This window comes from Watersipora subatra, chromosome 1 (genome assembly GCF_963576615.1).
Source record: "Watersipora subatra chromosome 1, tzWatSuba1.1, whole genome shotgun sequence".
NCBI lineage: Eukaryota > Metazoa > Bryozoa > Gymnolaemata > Cheilostomatida > Watersiporidae > Watersipora > Watersipora subatra.
Genome location: NC_088708.1, coordinates 18,270,587 through 18,289,305, shown reverse-complemented (window position 1 = coordinate 18,289,305; position 18,719 = coordinate 18,270,587). Strand labels below are relative to the sequence as shown.

General features: G+C 35.7%; 1 protein-coding gene across 1 annotated transcript; it reads right to left on the bottom strand.

The window, feature by feature from the left end:
- Positions 1 to 98: 98 nt before the first annotated feature.
- Positions 99 to 11,433, bottom strand: LOC137385964 (GATA-binding factor 6-B-like). Its single transcript, XM_068072596.1, has 8 exons — positions 11,319 to 11,433; positions 9,916 to 10,411; positions 9,229 to 9,413; positions 4,469 to 4,665; positions 3,279 to 3,407; positions 1,276 to 1,438; positions 843 to 1,008; positions 99 to 586 (listed from the first exon to the last, which is right to left on the bottom strand). Exons 2-8 carry the CDS (start codon positions 10,407 to 10,409, stop codon positions 445 to 447), a joined length of 1,476 nt encoding a protein of 491 aa, XP_067928697.1. The 5' UTR covers positions 10,410 to 10,411; positions 11,319 to 11,433; the 3' UTR covers positions 99 to 444.
- Between the last annotated feature and the right edge of the window lie 7,286 nt (positions 11,434 to 18,719).

Below are 18,719 nucleotides of genomic sequence, written 5' to 3'. Positions count from 1 at the left end.
AGTAGGCTTGCCAAATTTGACATGTTACCGTCATGGAAAAAAACTCAATATTTAGAGACTATTACAGCCTCCATTACATCTGCAGGATAAACCACTTCAAATTCCTAGCATATTCTATGGCTAGATATGGCACAAATCCTATCTCACAAACCGATACGTGTATAGGCAAATTTAGCTGAGTGGTCTGGATTCTTTGAGACTGCCAGTAAGGTATGTTACATTTAGGTAGAATCTTGAAAGCGTTTCACACAAGTTCTTAACATGGGTCAGTTGTTCTGAGTTGTGTAGATCTCATTAGAAAGAAGTTGATATGTTGTGTGTACCAAATACGCCAACTGCGTAATGAATTAATAAATATTAATCATTGTGACGTCGTACACCAACTACCTTACAATCCTTGTAACGGATGGAATTTTTTATCGCAGCAACTATCAAGACTCGACTTCATTCCTTTACTTGAGTAGAGCTGTTCTCCTCCTTGATACCATTGTTAGTTGGAGTCTTAAAGTCAACCTTGTGGGGCAAATTGTTTTGGTTAGGTGGTATGGTTGGTGTGTAGAATGGCGATGCCTGATATTCTCTGTATCTACGGTGTAAATGCAATGGAGCACTGACTAACATACAGACTACTACTGTTATGGAATGGTGTACTAACAATGCAAATGTTTGGAGCAATGCTTTTGTGTTACTGTTATAGCATGAATCTATTGTGAGCATTGACTAACTCTCTTTTTCTCAAAAATAACTTCGTTAATATTCAAAATTTCCCTAACTTTCGAGCATATGCGCAGATCGGCCTAAAGCTACAAAAATTATTCAGAAATAAAGAAAAATTGTCCCACCTGTTGTATTGGTCATCTTTGGCGGCCCCTGCAAGATGGGCTGAGGGGACTCCACCAGGAATCTGTTGACTTAGATATTTCATACCTGGCAAGGTTTGTGATGTTGTCAAGTTGTTAGCAGGGTTGAATGAGGGATAGGACACAGCAGCGTGTAGCATGCTTGGCCCTGCAGTAATGAAGTTTGTTTCATTTTAGATTGGTAAAATAGGCTGGATGGAAGTTGAAAAGAATTAATATTATCAGTATTTTAATTATTTGGTAGTTGATGACATAAACGCTGACCATAAGTATTACATTTTGTAATACATGCTGACCATAATGTATACCATTTTAAACCAATTAGCTTCTAACACATTATTTCTTAGCTTTGACATTCCTATTTGAGAGTTATCTATCTATGTGTAATAATTGATCTAAGCTGTTTCACACTGACCATCTTGTGTGTTGGGCTGGACAGTATTGTGATGAGCAGATGATATGTTGGAGCTAGTATTGTTGCTATTTGAGCTGGACTTTGATTTGCTGCTTCCACTTCCTTTAGGTTTTCTTTTCCTAGTCTGTATTCCTTCCTTTTTCATAGAGGGTGGTCTATTCACCTGCACAGAAATCATAAACATAGCTTTAGTGTTACACAGATTGAAATAAAGTCATTGATCAAATACGTTGAGCTCTGAAAAGAAATTCCAACGTTGTTTATTGGCTGTTGAGAGATGAACATAATTAGGGTTTGCGGGAATGAGTAAAACCTCGCTGTTCATAAAAATATTCAGATAGGTCAGTTAATGCTTTGCTCAGCAATTGTCTGACATTTTTCCTTCAATTAAGGCTGCTTGGTCGTAAGTCAAACTCTCCAGCTTCTTTGGCAGCAAATCGAAACAATACAAATACTAGTCTAACAATAATAACACCTTCACATTCAACAGCTGGTGGAGAGGAGACAAATCCACGCACTTTGGGAAAGTAATTACGGGACAAACTATTTGATGTCATTCAGAACTAATTGCCTTGTAGAACAGTTTACGGTCTTTTGGCATGTCTTCTAGCGGCAGCGTAGTCAATGACAAACACCAACTGTTAGGTAGCTGACAGCCAAATTGGCTAAATAAAAATGTTAATGCTGGCATTAATGTTGTTATTACTATTACTAGTACTCTCGCTGTCCGGTGCGCCGTGAGAGATGTTCAGGTGTAATGTCTGTGTATGTGTGTCTGTCTCTAGGTGTATGTCTACCATGCTGAAACTGACTAGTTCTAATCCCACTGAAAGCAGTCTGTTTTTCTAACCCGTAAGAGTGGCTTCAAACAGACGGGCACAGTTCTTATTGTAGTAAAGACTGCTCAGGTTTTATTAGTCTGAAGATTTTGCAAAGTGTTGTTTAAGATAGTCTAATATATGCATAAAGGCAAATCTTATTTTAAATATAATAATAGACATTTCTATTACAGCTAACTTTCCTAAGGATATACTGCTGAGGACTTTGAGTCTATACGATGACTCTGTCTCTCTATTATAGCAAGCAAAATTATATCCCTATAACAACAGTTCCAATTCAGCAAAGTTCAAAGTTCAATAATGCTTAAAATTTTGTTTTGCTTCGATCAATCTTGTGTAAATGTAGCAAAACATTTTTAATTGGGCTAGAATTATGAAAACAACTATTTTCTCATATTTTTCATTTTATCCACTTACATGAAGCAGCATTTAGGCAGCAGTAAAAGTTTGTAATAAGCAGCATCTGAATTCACAAATTGAGAGAAACAAATCTAAAGTTTGTTGCAATATATAAATTAAAATCTTTTATCAAATCTTTTTTAAATGATCAAGGTCATATCTATATATTCTGATAGTGCCAAAAGAGTAAGTGGTCTTTTATTGGGCAATTCATGATCAGCTCATATCAGCAGGCCTGTAATCACAGCTTTTAAGCCGCTTCCTTTTCATGGGTACACAACTCCAGCTTATTTATGATTTGAATGCACGCTAACTACCACTTACCTAACAGTTTAATACTTTCAAACTGTTGGTTGTGAATATACTAAATTAAATGAAAACTATTTAAGATTCCATAATTAAATTGTAGGTCTATTTCATTTCTTCTCAAAAATGTGTGAATATGAAATGTAATTTATTTTTGTAGTTGTATAACAATCGCATTAGTACATGTAGTTCATGATTAGCAAAGTATTATAACGCAAAAAAGTATCTAGAAAAATACTACATTTTATACTGTACAACTACCTACTGTACAACAAATACAACTAATCATCGAAAGCAATGGTTTGGTATCAATGATTTGATAAAACAGTTTCACAATGTCATTATCTGTGGTTTTAGAAGGAAGTGAATCATTTGGACACCATTACGGCATTAGATATACGCATTGTCTTTATTTCAGAGCCATATTAGCTCTTCTAGATGCATGGACATAGCACTTACATTGTGAAGCTTATAATACAGTCCACAGGCGTTACAGACAGGTTCTCCTTCATTGTTTCTCCTCCACAGAGTCGTAGTGCCAGTGTTGCAGTTAGCACAGACAAGTCCAGTACGCCTGCTCAGTCCGGCCTACAAATAGACTTGTCAATTTACTAGCTTTTCCTCCTACTTTTATATACGGTATACTGTGGAGCACTCCAGCTTAGAATTCAATGGAATTCAGTGCTACACAGTCGAAAATATAATGGTATGTTACCTGATTGGTAAGTACATAGATAAACATGGCATGTAATTTCTCTAATAAAAGCTATAGAGCTATCAGAGCTACATCTCTAACATAACTAAACCTCTAATAGAGCTACACCTCTAATAGAGCTACATCTCTAATAGAGCTACATCTCTAATAGAGCTACATCTCTAATAGAGCTACCACTTTTAATAAGCTACATCTCTAATAGGTGAACATCTTTGACTAAGTACATTTCTGACGAACATACATCTCTGACTAAGGTACATCTCTGACTAAGGTACATTTCTAACTAAAGTACATCTCTGGCTGAGGCACATCTCTGACTAAGGTAAATTTCTGACTAAGGTACATTTCTGATTAAGGTACATCTGTGACTGAGGTACATCTATGACTAAGGTACATCTCTGACTAAGGTACATCTCTAACTAAGGTACATTTCTGAAAAAGCTGTCAGAAGTAATGAATCTGATTATTTTTATTTTGTAACGACTTCAACAGCGTGTTCTATAAAACAACAGATGGTACTTTGAGAGAAGTGCAAACATGCTACTGCAAGCAAAGTAATGTGCTCATAATAATAATAATAATAGAAGTGTTAACAGATGTGCACATAGATGTGGTCATAGATGTGCTCATAGATGTGCACATAGATGTGTTCATATATATGCACATATATGTGTTCATAGATGTGTTCATATATATGTGTTCATAGATGTGTTCATAGATGTGTTCTAATATGTGCGCAGAGATGTGGTCATAGATGAGCTCTTAGATGTGCACATAGATATGTTCATAGATGTGCTCATAGATATGTTCATAGATGTACACATAGATGTGATAATAGATGTACGCATAGATGTGTTCATAGATGTTCTCATAGATGTGTTCATAGTTACGTATATACAAATCTCATAGAATATTCTTAATTAAGAAGTCTTACCGATGAACTGGGCTGCTTCTTTGGAGGGGTAGGCGTTGGTTTAACTTGTAGTGGACGGTTCAAGCCATTCATTTTCTGGTAGAGACCACATGCATTGCATAGGTAATGTCCATCAGTATCTCTTCGCCAGAGGGGCGTATGCATGGCCCCGCAATTAACACATTCTCTGTTCTCGCCATAATAAGGATCTTCGGCAACTATAGCATAGAATGAAACTTATATTTCCATGATTCATTTGAATATTAAAAAAACTTTTTAAATACTGTTAATTTTCAATTATGTTTTATAACATTTTTAAATTTTTACAATGAATCGATAATAAATAAATGTTTGTAGCCACAACTGATAGGAACCACTGACATGTAGGGCAAAGATGTGGACTGGAAACAGCAGAGTTGTAAGAAAGGCATGCTGTGTTTGTCAAGGCTGCTACTCAATGGTGAACTTCAACAGACAGAACATGGAATGATGAATAAGTAGTCAGACCTACTGCTACCAGCACTCTACGCTCTGAAAAGTGCGGAATGTTATAAATAACTTGGGTGCTGGAATAGGATAACTGCAGTTATATTTTTTCCACTAGATGTTCTCCTCTGGAGTCACTACAGATCTGTTTTATGCTTCTGTACTCTTCAGGTTATTTGCCACCAGTCACCTGAAGAGTGTAGAAGCTCGAAACAGAACTGTAATGACTCCAAGTGACAAAAAGGATAAGTATATACCTAGCTATACGACATTTTCGCTATACGATGCCAACCATGAAACGGATTAAAATCGTATGGCGAGGGCGCGCTGTACAGTTAACCTATGCTAACTCTCTAGTTATTAATAATATAATCCATTTATAACTATTTAGTTATCCTACGCTATGTTCAAAAGTAATTCTATGACGTGAGTAATTCTATTAACAAGATAAGGTTTTCTTCAAACTAAGACACCCGACTAGCGACGCCACGAAACAGATTTGTAGTGCAGAGAGATTCAACTTTTCAAATAAGCTTTTATATAATATATATATTTATTTTATGACAAGAAAACTAATCATCATTGTATCTATTTACTGCCATAACTGAGATGAATGACCAGCACATAGTGTAACTACGTGCTCAGACAGTAGTATCTTGAAATAACTGCTTGTGGTCATTTAGACAGCATAGAGCTACGGTATATAGAACTATGGTATATAGAGCTATGGTAGACAGATCTCCTGCACATAGAGCTATGGCACATAGAGCTATGACACATAGAGCTATGGCACATAGAGCTATGGCACATAGAGCTATGGCACATAGAGCTATGGCACATAGAACGGTAACACATAGAGCTATGGCACATAGAGTTATAGTACATAGAGCTATGGCACATAGAGCTATGGCACATAGATCTATGGTACATAGAGCTATGGTAAACAGATCTCTGGCACATAGAGCTATGACACATAGAGTTATGGCTAATAAAGCTGTGGCACATAGATCTATGTTACATAGATCTATGGTACACGCTTAGTGAAGGAAATGGAGAGTGAAGTATTGTAGCATTATAACAACCGTCTAGTAGAGAGCAACATTGGTGACCCTATTAATCTTATCAACTACTGAGAGAGCTATCGCAAGTCTGTTTTCCTGCCAATTTGATCAGAGATAAGTAACTCTGATCAGATTGGCAACCCAGCTTTGTTTTGGGCTACATTCTGAAGTTTTCCTTGAACACTTTTCTAATGAATTGTAATTAAATGATTAAATGCTATCAAGATCCGATAAATTGCAAAAGGATTAACACGGGTGATATAATATAATCGGAAAATTGAGCTCTTAATAAATTTTAAAACTTATTTCTGTTTCGTTAAATATGCTTATTTTGTTAAAAAAAATTATGCTCTCCGCTTGGTTCCTAGAACTAGTACGTAACTTGAAGGGGCGTTACTGAGTTCAGCGTTGTGTTCCCATTCTCCATTGTATGAGTGTGGCAATTGAAGAGAGCTTGAACTAAAGTGGAGTGTACCATAGACCTTATCTTATCCCGTTTCCACGCATGTCATGAAAACCTGATTATGCCGAGCAGTGCTATCGCAGTGTCAACAAGCTTACCACATACCCGTTTGACTAAGTTAAACACTGCTGGCAACATCGGCTCTCCTTAACGCCGCGCTCACTCCTGAGAGGACAGACGCTATACTTAAACATTACTCGTCGTCGGCTGAAGATCATTATGTAGCTTACTTTATTATAAGTTGTTCCAATATCTTCATATCTACATTGATATCTTAATACTAATATCTTCCTTTTAGTGTGATTTCTTTAGATGAGACATCGATTAATCAGTACCAGAAATATTTATAAATCGGATCTCGCTCATGTAAACTTTATCACGTTATGTTGTTCAAGGTTTGAGGACAAAATATTTTATACTGAAATAATTTTATCATATACAGTGCTTACGTGAGAAAAAAATAGAATAGTTGTAATAAAAATATTAGCAATTCTACAATCATGCTTTTGATATGCATTGAGGTCATAATGGAGCAGTAATTTAAAGATATATCCGGATTGGCCAATATATTCTATGTGAGAATTGTTTTGTTATTGTAGACTGTTATATGTTCCTATATTTTATCAGTGTATCAAAGAAAGCTTACAAATAAAATCATTATTATATTATAAAGGGAAACCTTTAATATATTATCAAGCTAATCAGAATTCACACTACAAAACTAATTTGCTTCAAGTTAAATTTTTCCAAAACTTCAAAACGGTCATAAATGAAGCACTGTCTGTAAAAGTAAAAGACAGTTTATCTTATTTTCTTTTCTTCAAGATTACACTGCAGATTTTTTCAAGTTCTACTCACGACTACATTTACCCGCTTTAATCGATCAAGTTGAAGCAATAGTTTGGAACATTTTGGAGCCTGTACAACCAGGAAATTTTACAGGTTTGACACTGACCAATGACACAAATTTAAACAAGCGACTCAGCCTGCAGCCTCGACAGGAGTTAGCAAACTCCAGCATAAACATCTGCATATAAAACGCTGCAAACACTCAGGGACAATCAAAAACTGTTTGCTCAAGGGCCGTAAATGCATATAAACTTATTAATTATCTGGAGACATACGGCCATTCTTATCAGAAAGCACACTAAGAGAGATGATGTTCAGTTTGCTTTATTACCATGAAAGCGGTTGGATGCTTGGCTCTGAAAAACTTTGTAGTTGCCAGGCGGACACCTGCAATGCTTCATTGTGCGCCGCAGCTAAAGCTTCTAGTTTGAATTACTTCCCAAATATTAAAAATAGTTCACAATTTTTTTTCCCATGTAGCTAGATATATGAGGGGGGAGTATTTATATCAGCCATAGAATGTGTGTTAACCTGCCTGCGTTTGCCAATGAAAGTGTAATTTGTTTGAAAACAGCGAACAGACTGCGGGGCATTTAATAATGTTTTATGATAGCTTTGATGAGGATTTTTAAAACTTTCTTTGGCATTTATATCATCTCCAAGCAAAAATGTTTTTATAATGTGTCGGTAAAGACCTATTTTAATCAAAAGAAATGTGACAAGTTAAACTTTAAAGAAGTGACTTTCTGAATAACTCTGATGTATTTCAGCATTTAAATATAGTGGTAAGGGTACTATTAAGTTTCAGTAGGATGAAAAAGTAAGTAGTCGTCTCTCCTTGGAGAACGATGCTGGCTCAAAACACAAAGATAAGATATTGTATAATTTGGACAAAGTTTTTTAAATGGTGTGTAAATGGTGTGAGGCTTCCTTTACCAACTATTATATAACTTTATTATTTCTTCATCAGACTAATACATATTGTTTATTCAAAATGCAATCAATAATAAAGCATACACTACATCACCATTGCTAATGCCTTTCAAATGCATTTTAATTACAAATATGTTACTAATTCATTTCTAATGCATTATCATTGCGAATGCATTGCAATAGTTCATGAATCCCTATTGATACTGCACAGTTTAGTAATTTCATGGACACAAACTATTTTTTGATTGGTTGTCAGCTACTAATAATATTTAAGTTAATAAAGCTAATATAATATACAACATTAATTTTAAATTCAAATTTTTTATATACATCTTTTATAAAATTGTGGAAGTTTGTCTTTCCAAAAAATTAACTTTCAATAATATTTATCTATGGTTTGCTTAAATGAAGCAATAAATTTGCTAGTACAATAGTAAAGAGAAAGCGCAGGTATTTGATAATAACAGCGTGCCCTGATCTCATTCATCAGCTAATTTGTTTCTAAACGCCAGTGAACTCTTTCAGAGAATCTCTTTTAGGATTGTCCATAATATGTCTGTACCTGGACCTCCTGCGTTATCTTCTCATATTAATTTCTCAGCCGCTATCAGTACAACTAGTTACACGCCAAGCGTGACTGACCAGTAATATTAAAAGGTAGTCCACAAAAAGATTAGAGCTTAAATACAGTGGTAAGAGGAATGCCTATAGTTAGATTTACTTTTCAGAATGGCTTTGTTGGAGGCATGTTGAATTAAAGTATTGATAATATTGAGTGAAAGAAGATGATAAAAGCAGCTTTTGATTTTTCACAAACTCCATCCAAGAGTTTACTTGTAATCACACATGTTTCGAAACAGTTCAGCACTTTTTTTAAACATGTGCAATATTTTTATTTATTAAAAACTCCTGCATTTTAAGGCTTCCAAAGTTAGGAAATGTCCTGTAGACCTCCATCTGGCTTCGATCTATTGTATTATAGAACTTACTATCAGCAACATTGTCTAGATGCCTCCGAATTTCCTGAGTGCTGTTTGTAAACCCTGTCATAGGATAGCCTGCTGTCCAAGAGCTTGGTGCATTTGGATCAAGCATGTAGCCTGGGTATTGCGGAGTAGCGGGTAAGGAGTAACCCAGTCCTATAGGACTTGGGTAGGCTGCAGGATCCCAGGCTCTATCAATAGATATTGCACTTATTTATTGATTGTCTCTATAGTTTTGGTCAGATATTGCTTATTAAAGCAAATAGCAGCTTAAAATGAAGTAGAAGCACTTGACTTGCATGGCAATTTAAAAAATAGACTCATATTCTCATGCAAAAATTAGCCCCACATGTACTACATAAGGAAGTGCCTTTTTCTTTGAAGATGAGAATGGACTTAGAGCAGAGCTGAGCAAAGCAGAGCTGTCTGAAGCTTGCATAGCAATATATATACCTACCCTCTCGCAGAATCAGATGTAAGTGAATATTTTGATTCGCTAGGCATTTTTATAAAAGTTGTCGAGCAAAGCAACTGAAAAAGTGCTGTGAACCGATAAATAACAAGAAACCTTGGCTCGATACCGAACCGGCCCGAACTTTTAAAAATGTGTTTCCTTAATCCACCAAACTTTGACGATCTCAACACCATCGACTTGAAGTAGAATCTTTCATCAAAATTTTTTTTGTAATTTACCTGGTTGGAGTGACAGAGTAGTGGTGGGAGAGTAGAGGTGTCGTTGAACTCGCGGAGAACATGTTTCCGGTTCTGTAGATATCTGTGGCCGAGGAGTGATAATAGGGGTTGCCTTTTGGTGTACCCGTACCGTACAATCCTTGGGCGGTGGAGAGGGTCGCTAAGTTGTCCTCATACGTCATGAGTGGCATAGTGCTTGGAGGCATTGTCGCTGCCTGACTCACCGCTCGTGTATCTATAGTACCAAAAAAGTTATCCACCTCCGGAAAATCAGGTCTTCCCATATAGCTAGCCGGGATGGCATCTGGCTGAACAGCGGAGGCGTGAGAAGCGCCGTATATGGGAGGATGAGATGGCTGAGCGGGATTTAGAGTGGCATGAGTGGTTTCTGAGGCTGGTCGGTTGCTCTCCGCTCCTTTCTGAACAGCGCTGCTTCTGACAGTCTCAACAAACGTGTTGCTGTTAGTTACAGGGCTGCTGTTACCCTCGGACATACCTGCAGTCCAATAATACATCATTTTTGTCAAAATATATTACTATTTTTTAAATGGCAGACATTTTCAACTTTGACGGCCTTCACCCCAACAAAGTCAGTTTCCGCGTCAATAAATTTGACTTTCTGGACACTTTGGTTTGCTTATCTGCTTCATAATCACGTCTGCTATCATACAGACATCATACAGAAATAGAAGAGAACATACAGCAGTCGGAATACTCTATGTACACTTTTCAATCATTTATAAAAAGTAATACGAAACTCAACATAAAAAGCATGAAGTTGTATTCTAGATACACACGGAAAGAAAAGAGTTGATATGTATATGAAATGATACCTGCTGATAATGCTAGACAATAATGGAATCTCGATGAATGCGCATTGTAGAAATTATAGATAAACACAAGTTATACTTACCATGATGAACGTCTAACAAGAAAGTCTGCCAGCATCACATACCCAGCTGACATTAACCAAAAACATCAATGTCAGCATTCCAGCGCCTGACAGCCGACAGCGACAACACCATGGCTTACTTTAACAGAATCTAACACAACTCTGGTATAAATAGCTAGGGTATATGCTAATAGTGAAAGACGATCATGTGATCTTCGCTAGCTGTATCTCGTAGAAATTATCTACAGCTAATGCATGCGCACATTTGGAGAGATAAATAGTGTTGGTGTCAGCCGCGCCAGTAGAAATGCTCGCAAAGAGTAAAAGATATTGCTGTGTTGTGGCACTAGTGTCTAGATGGGAACACAAGAGCTACCCAAATAGAAGATAACTGCGAGCTAGATGTCGATAAGGGTTAACTTTAATTATGCCTTCAATAAATGCTAGAAATTTATAAAGATAGAGTGAGCGAACCGCTATCAAGAGATAAACCCAATTATCTTAACCCTACCGTCGTGCGGCCGATGGTGATAAGCTCTCTTTCTCTCCTGTTAATCTCTATTCTCCTTCTTATTTCTTGAGTTACTTTGTCAAAAAATTATTTTTTGAAACGTCGAAAGGGACGTGGTCTGGCAAGGAGCGAAGTAAATTTGTGAGTGAGCGCGAGAAGGGGGAGGAGTAATGGACGTTTAAAGCTATTTGGTTCTTATCTCTAGTTTGGTTTACTTTGTAACAACTCTTATCAAGGCAAAGTTTACAGTCTATTTGAAGTCATATGCAGTTGACTGGGTAGCATACAACTTGGTCAATATACCAGTCGCGTAACATTGAGTAGTTGGGTTAAATGCAGCCGCACCTTCGCAGCCCGCTCGCCACTGATGCCTCTTTTATGTTCAACTAGCCGACTGTCCGGCTTTGCATGAGTAATGAAAAAAGTTTTGACACAAAAATTTATTTTTAGTCGACATATACAACATTTACTATTGTAACTTTTAAATGAAAGTATTTGTTTATTTCTATGTGCGCTATAAGTCTAATTAAGTTTATGCTATATATACATATATTTATAATCTTTTCGAGAAGTCTGGGCGCGAATATTTCTTTTAGTATACTGGCAGTCCCGCACACCATTAAAGATTGGCAGGTGTAATAAGTATGTTCACAATTACTTCATAGCATGGCAAGGTGGCCGCTGGCATTGCGGTTTGTGCACCCGTCTGCAAAACCACTGTTTCTGAGTTCAGTTTCAGTTCCAAATGGCAGCAAAGGTTGCAAGGGTGTGTATTTTATCGTTATAACTAGACATACATACCACAGATCAACAAACACCAAGATTTGTATATAGCTATTGTTTTTTGTCTTAGAATTTAAACAGTGCTTCTGGACGAGACTGCCTAAAATGGAATGCTTAAAAAGAACTTATTTAACAATGCAATCAACTTGCAAAGACCTCATTGAGGTTCAAATTATTCGACTTTGTTTCCTTAAATATTTGAGAAAATACCTCATTTATTTGTATTACAGAATGCAATTAAAAAACAAATTAAAATAACTATCACTGCTGTTTGATAAAGCAAACTATTTATCTAAATTGTAATTTTAGACAGAGTGAATTCTTGAAAATATATTTTATTTCATATAACACGACTCAATTACATAATGGGGCAATGTCTCTTCTTAACTTTATTATGTATTTATACTAGCCAAATGCCCGGCGTTGCACGAATATTGAAAACAGCTTATAAACAGTGGCAGGTAATGTAGTTGCCTGCCACTTGCCAATAGCCTGGCACATGGCCAATAGCTAATTTGAGCAAGCTAGTAGACATATTGCTAAATGTACTAATAAAATCCACGAAAGCAACCTTTAGTGACGTTGTGGAACGAAAAGAGCTGTGTATTTTGACTCGAATAATGACTCATATCGCAGAATGAATCGTTGCATATCACCTAGCTTAATTGATTAGGTTATCGCCTGATGACCGAGAGGTTCTGAGATCAAATCTTCTGCAATACGGATCTGTTATTATTAGATAGTAATGACTATAGCTGGACAGACCAAACCACGAATGATGACAGACCTGTCAACTGAGATTTATCAATATATATAGATCACAAAGTTTATCGTCATCTGTTCAGATGTCAGATGTTTTCTTGTTAGAGTGAATTATTTTTTGCCACACGATATCAACAATAAATTCTCTCGAAATTAAAACTTGGCGATTTTTGTACTGATTATATACGTTATTAAGAGATATACGTTGCTTGTCATGGCAAGTTCAGCATTAACCGTTAAGGTAAAAACAGATTCGCAAACAGTTCAATGATAAAGTTTTCGTTAAAGGTTTGAAGTTTACTAAAACACATACTAAAACTTCCTTTAAGTATGTGTTTAGTAAGCTAAATTTATTTATTTTTGATTCAGAGTTTATGTTACACGCCTGTCTTGAAGGTAAGAGCTCTGCCCGTAGCACATTGCAATGTTACATTTTCTTGCAGATCATAACTAGAAAATGCACTTAAGTTATTGTAGGTACCTATTGTTATTAAGGTTAACATATTGTTTTGTTACCATATTTTAATGATGACGATTTTGATGATTTTTACCAGGAGGTGATTGCATTAGCTAATTACTATGTGTTTCTATACCACTCTATATGTCTATACCATATTTTCTCCTTATGATGTCAACACTGAAGCAAACTAAAATCATATAATTGTATACCTAATAATTTTTTATTGTAATCGTAGGAAAACAGACTATATTTAGCCAATATTGCTAAGGATTTCACATTTACATATAAATACCTCAACAGTTTTATTTTTCCTTCTAATTTATTTCAATGAAACACTTCTTTCATGATATGAAATTGAAAAGTTACAGTTGTTTGAAAAAGTTTTAAAATCTTTACAGTTGTTTTAATTCTTTTCTTAATTTATTTGAACTGCCCAAAAACACTTTTTTCACGATATGAAAGTTAAAAGTTAGATTACTAAATGTTGTATATGTTAAATAAAAATGAATTGTTTATCCAAAGACTTTTTTATTACCCAGGCAATGCCAGGCATTCAGTAATATAATATATAAATCTCAAAGTTTGTCAATCTGTCTGCCCGTCTGTACAACCATCTATCTAGCAATAGTGGTAAACTGTTACAAACTGGATTTGAACTTACAACCTCCAGTTTTGTAGATGGACATCCATTTATCCAATACACTACACTGTGTAACTGGCTATTCCATGGAATAAATTGGGCACATACTTAAAACACATGCTAATTTTTCATGGCTTCACGTTAGACACTGCAACTAGAATTATGCGGAAAGCCATACCAGAAGAAAAATGCATGCCTATACATGAAGAAAAATGCTTAAACTCATAGCCAACAAGACTATTGCAATCAGTATAGATCTGCATTAGGCACTGCAGCTGGAGCGATATGAATTAAACAGAAATAAACAGAGTAAACAGAAATAGCACATTACACAGAGATAAACACACACCTTGATTTGTCAGTTAGAATGGTAAATGTTGTATATGTTGATTAAAAGTCAATTTTTTGTACAAAAACATTTTCATCACCTGTGCAACGCCAGGCATTCATTAGTAGATATAAAAATCTCAAATTTCTTTTTGGTCCGTCTGTCCATATGTCTAGTTCTAGCAATTAAAATCTAAACCACTACACTGCAATTATTCAACTGACAGTGATAAATGATTGTGATGACATTCATTACATCAGTTACAATACTCACACTTAAACTGCTTGGAGTTATTAACTAGCACATTTGATCCATTTGATCCGTATGTGGAATGATTATTAAGCTGGTTTCAAAAATGAATATTGTTTTAGTAGAAATTTAAACTACTTGTTTACGAGGTGAGCTTGTCAAATTCATTAGGTACTTATTTTATTTCACCTAGTAAATATATATATGTATATATATATTTCACCTAGTAAATATATGTATGTATATATATATTTCACCTAGTAAATATATGTATGTATATATATATTTCACCTAGTAAATATATGTATGTATATATATATTTCACCTAGTAAATATATATATGTATATATATGTTTCACCTAATAAATATATATATGTATATATATATTTCACCTAGTAAATATATGTATGTATATATATATTTCACCTAGTAAATATATATATGTATATATATGTTTCACCTAATAAATATATATATGTATATATATATTTCACCTAGTAAATATATATATGTATATATATATTTCTCAAAGTATGTTCGTATGTCCGTCTGCATTCTGGCTATAGCTATTATTAGAATAACTGCAGCTGGACAACAATGCTGGCGCGATGTCATGGAGTACCGCCATTAGAAGCCTAGCAGCTTACTGCAATTCTCCATTGGCAATGTGCCATGCTAATAGCTTGAAAGTTACAGTTGTTTGACAAAGTTTTAAAACCTTTGCAGTTTTTTCATTTTTCTCTTAATTTCTTTCAACTACACAAAATACTTCTTTCATGATAGGTAGTTTGAAAGTTAGAATGGTAAATGTTATTATAGTTATGTTAAATACAGATCAATTTGCTGTCCAGACTTTTTTATTACCCGAGTAACGCCGGGTAGCACAACTCGTATATATATATATTTGATATATTTGTATAGTATATATTGTATATATATATATATATATAAAATTGTTTCCTCACCCCGGATACCCCGTATGGGTGGTAAATTCTGCTCTAACTCGGGTCTCCTACCAGAGACCTGGGAGTTTGAGCACTCGCCTCAAGATCTTAGCTGTTCCTAATAGCGCACTTTTCTGCAACTCACCTGAGTTGATTGTTGTTGGTATTTGGGCAAACCACATTTTATGCGCCGGTGTTATTGCGCCCAGTGCCCCAATGACTACCGAGATTACAGTTGTTCTTACATTCCAGCATTTTTCAATTTCTTCTCCAAGAGGGAGATATTTCTCTACCTTTTCTTTTTCTTTGCTGGCTATATTGTAGTCATTGGGTACTGCTATATCTATTATAGTAGCCCTCTTGTTCTCCTTGTCTACCACCACTATATCTGGTTGGTTTGCTAGGACATGCTTGTCAGTTTGGATGTAGAAGTCCGAGAGGATGTTAGCGCTGTCATTTTCATTGACCTTACCAGGAGCTTCCCACCAGTGTTGTGGTTTATTAATTAAGGCCATATTCATCACATAGACACAACACCTGCGACATGATTATGCCTCTCAGTGGATATATATATATATACATATATATATATATATATATATATATATACATGTATATATATACATATATATATAGCTATATATATATATCCACTGAGAGGCATAATCATGTCGTAGGTGTTGTGTATAGAAGTCTATGTGATGAATATGGCCTTAATTAATAAACCACAACACTGGTGGGAAGCTCCTGGTAAGGTCAATGAAAATGACAGCGCTAAGATCCTCTGAGACTTCTACATCCGGACTGACAAGCATGTCCTAGCAAACCAACCAGATATAGTGGTGGTAGACAAGGAGAACAAGAGGGCTACTATAATAGTTATAGCAGCACCCAATGACTACAATATAGCCAGCAAAGAAAAAGAAAAGGTAGAGAAATATCTCCCTCTTGGAGAAGAGATTGGAAAATGCTGGGATGTAAGAACAACTGTAATTCCAGTAGTCATTGGGGCACTGGGCACAATAACACCGGCGCATAAAATGTGGCTTGCCCAGATACCGACAGCAATCAACTCAGGTGAGTTGCAGAAAAGTGCGCTTTTGGGAACAGCTAAGATCTTGAGGCGAGTGCTCAAACTCCCAGGTCTCTAGTAGGAGACCCGAGTTAGAGCAGAAAGTCCCACCCATACGGGTTAACCGGGGTGAGGAAACAATTTAATAAATATATAAATAAATATATATATACCGTGCCGTACTTTGTAGCTAAACAAGCACTATCGCAACCAACCAACACCGACAGAAAATGCAACTGCAAAAATCGGGAAAATTGCCCTCTAAACGGAGAATGCCTTTCAAAATGCATAGTATATCAGGCAACCGTAGAGTCTGAGGAACGCGATGGGCAAGAGACACAAACGTATGTAGGCCTCACCGAAACAACTTTTAAAACAAGACTAGCCAACCACAAAACATCCTTTAAATATCCTACTAAAAGGCTACAAACAGAATTGAGTAAATACATATGGGACTTAAAAGACAAAAACATTCACTATAATATAACCTGGAAGATCATCAAAAGAGCGCGGTCTTACAACACATCAACAAAATCTTGCCAGTTATGTCTATGGGAAAAGTACTTCATCATATTCGAACCGAAGTTAGCCAGCCTTAACACTAGAAGTGAGCTGATATCCACTTGCCGGCATGCCAGAAAACACCTAATTAGCTCAATAACATAATTTGACTACATAATTTGCTGTATACTATAATATATATATCACACAATAGTATTAAGCCCTCAGCTTTATTAAGTAATTTTATAGCTTGTACATTATACATTTTAGTCATTCTACCTGAAGATTGCAACACGATTGCATGAAACTAATAGTAGTAATGATTTTAACCTGTAGTTTTGAATAAACTTCATATATAAATATATATATATATATATAATATATATATATATTATATATATTACTTCATGGGCAATAAACTCATTTCAAACATGAATGTTTTTCAAATTATGTCATGCAATAATCACAAAACGAAAAAAGGAACAAAAGGGCAACAGCTAGCTACAGTTAAAGCCAAATACATGGTTTAATAAATAGTGTGTAAAATACCTTTCTCTGCTAAGAGAACGGATATCAGGTGGAAGATTGTTAAAGCAGCTAGCAATGATATTTTCAATATAATTGTTAGATGTATGCAATTTGTTCATATCACATAAGTTGCATGAGTTGAAAACCTGTAACTGTCGTGTAAAAAGTGAAAACCACAAAACATTTAGCATAGGTAAAGTGAGAGGATGAAAAGATTTGGAAAGATCATTCGTCGGAATAAAATATGCTAGAATATGAACCAAACTAAGACAGGTTGCTAAGAGCTATCTAGATTAATCTTATTGACTTTAGCAATGTTGAGACAGACAGCGGCTTCCTGTATAGCTATCAGTCTACAAGGTCAAGTTTAAATGATAGTAAGATGAAAGGTCAAGGTTAAGTGTGACATGAAAAATACTGGTTGACTTATTCACTGAAGAAAGATCTGAAAGTTTAAAAATATATTCTGAAATCTTTTCAGAATGCTTTTCAAAATACAAATGTATATTCTAGAGCCAGTGTGACATCCAGCGATATTATTATTGCTAGTAAATCTTTGTAACTCAGAAGCCATGATAGGACCCTGAAAAACTTCATAGATTGAGTCTAAATGATCATAAAGCATAAACTGGCGCAGAATGAAGCCTTCCATGATAAACCACTATAATAGACTAACCTCCAAACAAACTCTGCAACATGAATATAATTTATGAATGAAAGGAATTGGCTATTTAATAGTATGAAGGAGAGAGAGGGAGAGAGGGAGGGGGACGGGGAGGGGGAGAGGGGGAAGAGGAGGGGGAGGGGAGGGGAGAGAGGGAGAGGGGGAAGAGGAGGGGGAGGGGAGAGAGGGAGAGAGGGAGAGAGAGAGAGAGAGAGAGAGGGAGAGAGAGGGAGAGAGGCAAACATACAGACATACAGACATACAGACATACAGACATACAGACATACAGACATACAGACATACAGACATACAGACATACAGACATACAGACATACAGACATACAGACATACAGACATACAGACATACAGACATACAGACATACAGACATACAGACATACAGACATACAGACATACAGACATACAGACATACAGACATACAGACATACAGACATACAGACATACAGACAT

What these genes read in the sequence shown, in the direction of transcription:
- LOC137385964 (XM_068072596.1), bottom strand. Translation starts at nt 10,409, where the DNA reads ATGTCCGAGGGTAACAGCAGCCCTGTAACTAACAGCAACACGTTTGTT. An exon ending in TACTCTGTCACTCCAACCAG is followed by an intron (nt 9,414 to 9,915) that starts GTAAATTACAAA and finishes ATCTATTGATAG; the next exon opens with AGCCTGGGATCCTGCAGCCT. An exon ending in AAAGATGACCAATACAACAG is followed by an intron (nt 587 to 842) that starts GTGGGACAATTT and finishes TTTACACCGTAG; the next exon opens with ATACAGAGAATATCAGGCAT.